The sequence below is a fragment of the Zea mays genome, chromosome 5, assembly GCF_902167145.1.
Source record: "Zea mays cultivar B73 chromosome 5, Zm-B73-REFERENCE-NAM-5.0, whole genome shotgun sequence".
Classification (NCBI taxonomy): Eukaryota; Viridiplantae; Streptophyta; class Magnoliopsida; order Poales; family Poaceae; genus Zea; species Zea mays.
Genome location: NC_050100.1, coordinates 154,034,368 through 154,042,169, shown reverse-complemented (window position 1 = coordinate 154,042,169; position 7,802 = coordinate 154,034,368). Strand labels below are relative to the sequence as shown.

Sequence of the window (7,802 nt, the reverse complement as noted above, 5' to 3'; positions counted from 1 at the left end):
CTTCCTTGTTTTTCCGTCTTTTTTCTTCTTCCCAAAAACAAACTTGATATTCCTGACTATTTCAAAAACTCTATGACCTTTATTGTTACCCGATGGAGCAGTAGAATGTAGTTCACCATTATTGTCAAAGTACTTATCCATCTTTCGCTTGCGGTACCTGTGTCCTTCCAATAAAAAGCGTCTGTGCCTCATGTACACTATCTTCTTAGATGCTGTAAGGGACACATAAGCAGTTTCATCAATGCATACTTTGCAGCCAACCTTTCCCTTAAACTGGCCTGATAATGTGAAGAGTGCAGGGTAATCGTTGATCGTAACAAAAATAATTGCTCTCAGCGTGAATGAATCTTTACGATACTCATCCAACATTTGAACATCCGTTACCCACAATATTTTCATATCCTCCATTAAGGGCTCTAAAAATACATCCATATCAACTCCAGGTTGTGTAGGTCCAGAAATAAGCATGGTTAGCAAAATGTACTTCCATTTCTGCATCAACCATGAAGGAAGGTTGTATATGGTGAGGATCACTGGCCATGTGCTATGCTTGCTGCTCCTTTCAGCAAATGGATTCATTCCATCAGTACTCAGTGCGAACCTAACATTTCTTGGTTCATCGGCAAAGTCTCGGTGGTTCTCATTGAAATCTTGCCACTGCTTCCCATCGGCTGGATGTCGAAGCTTCCCATCGTTTTTGTGCTCATCAGAAGCATGCCAGCTCATAAGTTTGGCATCCTCAGGGTTAGCGAACAAACACCTCAATCGATCGACGACGGGGAGGTACCACATCACCAAAGCAGGAATCTTTTTGAGCGCATAATAGTCTACTTCTTCTTTTTCTTTGCTCGTGGATTTTGAAGTCTTCTTTTTGGCTTTCTTTCGCTTCTTCGCCTCTTCGCTTTAGACACAGATGCAACACACTCTTCCTCTCGATAGTCTTTATTCGTCTTGTACCTACTTGCACCACACTTTAGGCAGCTCTCCAAGTCTTTATAATCATCACCTCGATAAAGGATACAGTGATTTCTACACGCGTGGATCTTCTCCACTCCCATAGTGAGTGGACTGATTAGTTTCTTTGCATAGTACGTGTTAGCAGGCACTTTGTTCTCCTTTGGAAGCATGTCTGCGACAATACTCAAGAACGCATCGAAGCCAGTATCAGACAGACCATATCTAGCTTTTAACATCAACAACTTTAACGCAGACCGGAGCGTCGTGAACTCTTTGGTACAGCCCTTAGACTCGTCGTACAAAGGCTCTTCTGCTGCCTTCTTCAGGGACTCCATACCTTTCATGAAGAACATCGATGGATCTGTATGACGACGCAACATTGCCTCTAACAACTCTGCATCTTCCTCGTCCATAACATTTGGCAGAACATGGGTTCTTTCACGTTCATTTCCTCCGGCGTAACCATGATCAGTAACATTTGGCACTACATGTTCGCTCTGTGGAAGAGGTTGTTGTGTCTCGTGAACGAACTGAAAGCTGTCGTCGATGTTCACAGGGTTTCCAGCTGTATAAGGCGAAGAGCTACCCTCTCCATGCTTTGTCCAAATTATGTAATCCTTCACAAATCCTCGGCATACCAGATGAGATATGATTTGTTCTGTGTCATCAAATACAACAGCATTTTTGTAGTCCATGCATGGACAATATATGTGCTTTGTCTTTGTTCTCCAAGCATGGTTCTTAGCGACAACAATAAACTTATGGACCTCAGATATGTATGATGGATCTAGCCTTGATAATTTATACATCCAGGATATCCTCTCCATCATCACCTGTAAAAAAAGTAACATAAAACACACAAGGCACACAAATTGGCAAGAGAAACATATACCAATATTTGGTAACAACTAAATATATCATGGATAAAGAAAATTGGCAAAAGAAACATGAACAACCTTTCTTAGCGACCTTCTTCCAAAAATGTAGTTAGACTACTTTATCTCTAACAATAAAATGTGGCTAAAATGTGAAACCCTATATCCAAAAATGTAGTTAGACTACTTTATCTCTTCCAATAAAAGTAGTTAGACTACTTTATCTCTAACACATGGTGAAACCCTATATCCAAAATGTGGCTAAAATGGAGGAAAAATGAACAAAATTTGGCAAAAGAAACATAAGCCAAACTTTCCTAGCAACTAATAAACAAAAAATTGTAATACCCAAACCTATCTCTAACACATGGTGAAAGCCTAGTTTCAAAATGTAGTTAAAATTGAGCAAAAATGAACAATAACTGACAATTGAAACATAATTAAACCAACCTTCCATACAACACATTCACCATTCATTAAGCAACTAAATATGTGTTATGGTTAAACTTATTTGAGAACTAAACATGAAAAAGGAGAGGGAATAGACAAAAACTAACCATCTTAAGCAACCTCATTTGAGGAAATAGAGAAAATAACCTAGCTATACTCTTCTCTCTCACATGTAAAACCCTAGATCCAAAATGTGGCTAAAATTGAGCAAGAATGAACAAAAATTGACAAAGAAACATAAACCAACCTTTCTTATCCACATTCTTCCAAGAAATGAAGACCAAAACCTTCCCCTTATATTTTTGTGAAATCTGGACCTCCAAAATCGCCTCCAATGGAAGCTGGCTGCGAGCATACAGTTCACTGTCGGGGGGAAGAAGAGGGGTATTTATAACAGACAGTTCACTGGCGGTTGGCTTGAAAACCCGCCAGTGAAAACCTATTTTCACTGGCGGTTATCTTAACACAACCGCCAGTGGAAATAGGATATTTCCACTAGCGGTTCTGTTACACCAACCGCCAGTGGAAATAGGTTTCCACTGGCGGTTCTGTTACACCAACCGCCAGTGGAAATATCTGGCGGTTGTGTTAAGATAACCGCCAGTGGAAATAGGTTTCCACTGGCGGTTCCCAAGCCGGACCCATCTCGTTTTTTTTACTGGCGCGCGATAATTGAAACCGCCAGTAATAATTTATAGGTGTCGCAGGCTATAAGCTCTTTTCTACTAGTGAATAGAGATAAATTATTTACAAATGGCCCAAGCAAAAAAAATGAACTCTCTCCCGAAAACAAGAATAGAGAGTTTTAAACGATTGTATGGCTCGGACTGACGGAGAACACCGCTTTAGTCCCGGAGTGGCTTCAACCAGGACTAGTCTGCCTGCGGAGCTAGCGTTTTGATCCAGGTCTAATGCTCATATTAGTCATGGGAAGTACTTATCGGGACTGGAGCCCAAAACCGAGATCAGTTGTCTCCTGATGGAGTGAGCGCTCGAAGTAGATGAGTAAACTGAGAATTATACTGGATATATTATTACATGTACTCTTATTATGTACACGTATGTCAACCCATAAAAATTTGTATGAGACATTTTTTAATGGGATCCCTCAGTTGTCTTGCAATATACTGTTAGCTTCTGAAGAATCAAAATGATCCTAGGCCATTTAGAACTGCTAGTGATACAATTTTCGTGCGCTACTACACATGTACTGTACAGCATGACTGATTATTAGTCAAAGATTTTGCAAATTCGGACATTTTCAAAACAAAATACGTCTTATATTGTTTAATAAACAGAGTACATTTTTATTTATAAAATAATAAATCTATCGTTAAAAGGAGAAAGGAAAATTTAGAAGACAAGAATCCGATCCCGAACCGAGAAGGCCAAAAGCCAATGCAATAATGGTGACGCAATAATTTAATAATAACCCCCAGCAGCAAGTTGCAACATGTTTTTCCAGTAATAGTGAAGTTGAAACTTTTTTCTTCAAGTCATAGTACGTCCAGTTTATGTACAGATCATTCAGCAGCAGCAGCAGAGAAAGCACAAAGAAGAAAAATTTCAAAGGTAAAGATATCGACAGGAGTTAATTACACTTACTGATCAACAGACCGACCAGAACCAAAATTACATGTTCCATAGGAAGGTACTACCAAACGGCTGCGCCCATCCGTGATCGCCGTCCGGCCCGAATCCGAACAGCTCGTCGGCATCGCGCGCCGCCGCCATATAGCCAGCGTCGTGGTCGATCCACTCCGGGTCGCGCCAAGACGCTTGCGTAGCGTCGTGGAACGAGAAAGACGCGGTGCCGAGCGGGACGAGCAGCTCGGAGAAGTCCTCGTCGAGCGGCGGGAGCTCGACGATCGCCTCGAGCTCGTCGTCATGCACCTGCCCCTTCACCGGGGCAAGCGCCGATCTGGGCAATGGGGCAGTGGGGCCAAGCATCATAGATGGCTCCATGGCAGCGGCGCGGACTGCGGCAGCCTGGACGTCACGGGGCGCGGCGGTGGCCGGGCGAGGGAGCGCCGCGGCCATCTCCGGGAAGTTCAGGACGGCGGCAGGGCCCTTGACCACTAGCGCCGCGGCGTCGTGCGCGCGCGCTGCCATCTCGGGGGTCGGGAACGTGCCCAGCCAGATGCGCGACTTCTTGCGCGGCTCCCGGATCTCCGACACCCACTTCCCCCACGCCCGCATCCGAACGCCGCGGTACGACGGGTGCTTCTCGCCGTCACGGGCACGGGCTCGCTTCCCGCATCCCGATGCGCTGCGCCTGGCAGCCGTCTCAGTTGCTGACAGCGGCGGTGAGGATGAAGCCTCCCTCGATGACGCCGGGCTTGATTCCGCCCGGTCCGGCATTGCAAATCGATCGATGGCAATTTCGAGCTGCGCACGGAACGCTTGTTTGAGTAGCTAGCTGCCAGTGCCAGCTAAAGGAGCTGCTGCAACGACAGAGAAGAGGCGGAGAGGGAGACGACATTTGTAGTGACTGGCAGGTGGGTGTGACACTAGAGAGACGTGGAAACAAAATTATATAGATCATATGTCTACATGTTCTAACATACTGTACTGTACTTCTGCGTCAACAAATAAAAATCTAGTATTTTTGAGTAAAATGCATCGAGTCTTTGAACTTTTTCCACATTCTCGTCTATATACTTGTCCTCTTGCGGGAACCTGCCAGGGATCATCTTGACAGTCGACACATAAAGAGCTGGGAGGAGCGGTGCTGCTGTCATCCCTCCGAGATGCCACTCCATGTAGGAGAGTGTTCGTGTTGGTGTACCGCCACGTTGATACTTCCTCCGTTTCTTTTTAGTTGTTGCTGGTTAGTTTAATTTTGCACTATCCAGCGACAACTAAAATGAAACAGAGGTAGTAATAATTAGTTAAACGTTAAATTTTGGCTAGATCATGTGAATTGCCGAGTACTGGTTGCACTGATCGGCTCGATGAGTCGTTTGTCATTTCTTTTCTGATGGTCTATTCACTACCGCAATTTGGCTCTTTGCCGAAAACCAAATATTTTGTCGAGTGTTTTTTTTGGGCACTCGACAATGCAAAAAACCCTCGGAAAAAGAAAACACTTGGCAAACTGTTTATTTGTCGAGTGTTTTTTTACACTCGGCAAAGAGCTTATTTGCCGAGTGTCAAAAATATAACACTCGGCAAAGAGCTCTTTGCTGAGTGCTTTTTTCAACACTAGACAAAGACAATTTGAAAATCACATTTTAAAGCAGTAAATTAATTCAAATAAAAAAGTTTCCAACTACAAATTTGTATAACTCATCATAATGTACATTTATATTTTGAACATTTCTTCATATAACAAAATAAAAATAAATTTGTTCATAAAACCTATATCTCTCTTAGTTTATGAAACTACGGGAGAGATGTATAAGATTTATGCATATTGTTAGAACCATCATGTGAGATGAACAAATGATCAAACAACCAAAATAAACTTTGTATATATTGAGAAGTTATAGAATTTTGTAGTTGGCAACCTTTTCATTTGAAGTCATCTTGTCAACGAAAACTACGTCTGAATTAAAAAAAAAATTAAAATTTGAACTTTGAAATCGACTTCGAAAGAAAAAACCACCAACATAAAAGTTGTAGATATTGAAAAGTTATGAAACTTTATAGTTGACAATATTTTGGTTTGAAATCATCTTGTCATGCAAAACTGTGTTTGAATTTTAAAATTTGAATTTTTTAAACTACCTCGGATGGAAAAACGACCAAAACAAAAGTTGTAGGTCGTGAAATGTAATGAAACTTTGTAATTGACAATTTTTTATTTGAAATCATCTTATTATTGAAAAATTCATGTGAAGTTTTAAAATTTGAAATTCAAATTTTGCAAACGGACTCGGATGTAGAAACTATCAAAATAGAACTTGTAGATCTCGAAAAGTTATGCAACTTTATAGTTGGCCACATTTTCAAATGAATTTATTTAGTGGATTAAATAATCAAATTACTCTCGGTTTGTTATAGTAAATGAGGAATGAAAACGTAATATAGACATAATTGATGTAGTAGTGTTGTGGTAGAGGAGTGTATGCGCGAGAGAGAGGTTGCGAGTTCAAATCTCACCATTCATAAAATATTAAATTTAATTTAAAATAATAATGGTGAAAATGATAGTGCGATGAGTATGGTAATAGGTAGTGGTTGGAGAGTTGTTCTATAATTTTAAAAAATGTTTTGTTGTTTTTTGGGTTTTTTCGATTCTTAATTTGCCGAGTGTTTTTTACACTTGACAAAGTCTTTACCGAGTGTCCGAAAAAGTATTTGGCAAAAACCCTTTGCCGATAAAATGTTTGTCGAGTGTTACACTCGGCAAAGTCTTTGCCGAGTGTCTTAGACACTCGACAAAAAACGTGATTCCGATAGTGATTATCATAACAATATATGGAGTAATACATTGAAAGCGATCGATGAAGAAAGTTAACATGTCTAAAGCATGCTTAAGCTGACTGTTTATTTTAGAGCGATACAGACTACATGGCTATATAACCAAGGAGAGAGCGGCGGACCAAAAGACCATCGTTATTACCCACCCCATTAATCAAATCCAAGGCAACATAAACAGTAAATCATCTATAAAAACATCCCAGATCCAATCTTTTGTATGTATCTAGACTTGATCATGGGCCACCCGTCCCGACCCGCCAAAAAAAATTCGACCCGGCCCAACCTGACTAATGCGGCGGACGGGTACGAGCCATAGTTTTTAACCCACAACAATCCACGGGTCGGGTACAGGCCATGATTTTGATCCAAGCCCTGACCCAACCCGAAAAAAACCTTACCCAAAGGCAAAAAAACCTGACCCGACTCGACGTGTCCAATCGAACGGCACGGGCAAACCCGACCCGACCCGATAATATGCACGGATCAAGCGAGGGCCATGCCAAATGACTCACGACCCTACCTAGACTCGACTCAACGTTTGAACAGGTCTACATGTATCATACCGATAATCCTAGGAACATCTACTTCTGAGAACTGTTGTCCATGCATGTGAGCATGGATCGGGACCTCCAAAGAAGTCCAACTAGAATAAACAATGAGACTTAGCATGTAAGACAGGGTGCCAGATACGTATCAGCCGTCCGAGTTGTCATGTGCAAATATGCAACTTGCAAGTCGTAGAATGTAGCAACTAGCAACTGATCAAGGAATACACACATGGCGGTGTAAAAGCACTCTAACCAAGTAAAGCATACATGTTGTCGGCGTTTGGAGACAGGGGGGTCCCTAAGCCGACGAGTGAGTGTGCTGCGTGCCCCAGCCCAGATGGGTCGAGCGCGTGGGCGAGCGCGAAGGGGGGAGAGGCGAGGTGGCCGGAGACGGGCGTGAGAGAGGTGGAAGTCCCGCGGCCTTCGTGTTCGTCCCGCGCCCAGGTCGGGTGCGCTTGCAGTAGGGGGGTTACAAGCGTCCACGCGGGTGAGGGAAGCGAGCGGCCCCAAGAGAGCGCCTGTCCCGTCCTCGGTCCCGCGCGGCCCA

The 7,802-nt window shown here is 42.7% G+C and overlaps 1 protein-coding gene across 1 annotated transcript; it reads right to left on the bottom strand.

Moving 5' to 3' along the window:
* Positions 1-3,725: 3,725 nt before the first annotated feature.
* On the bottom strand, positions 3,726-4,950 carry LOC103627057 (ethylene-responsive transcription factor TINY). Its single transcript, XM_008647394.2, has one exon. It carries the CDS (start codon positions 4,641-4,643, stop codon positions 3,915-3,917), a length of 729 nt encoding a protein of 242 aa, XP_008645616.1. The 5' UTR covers positions 4,644-4,950; the 3' UTR covers positions 3,726-3,914.
* Positions 4,951-7,802: the final 2,852 nt, after the last annotated feature.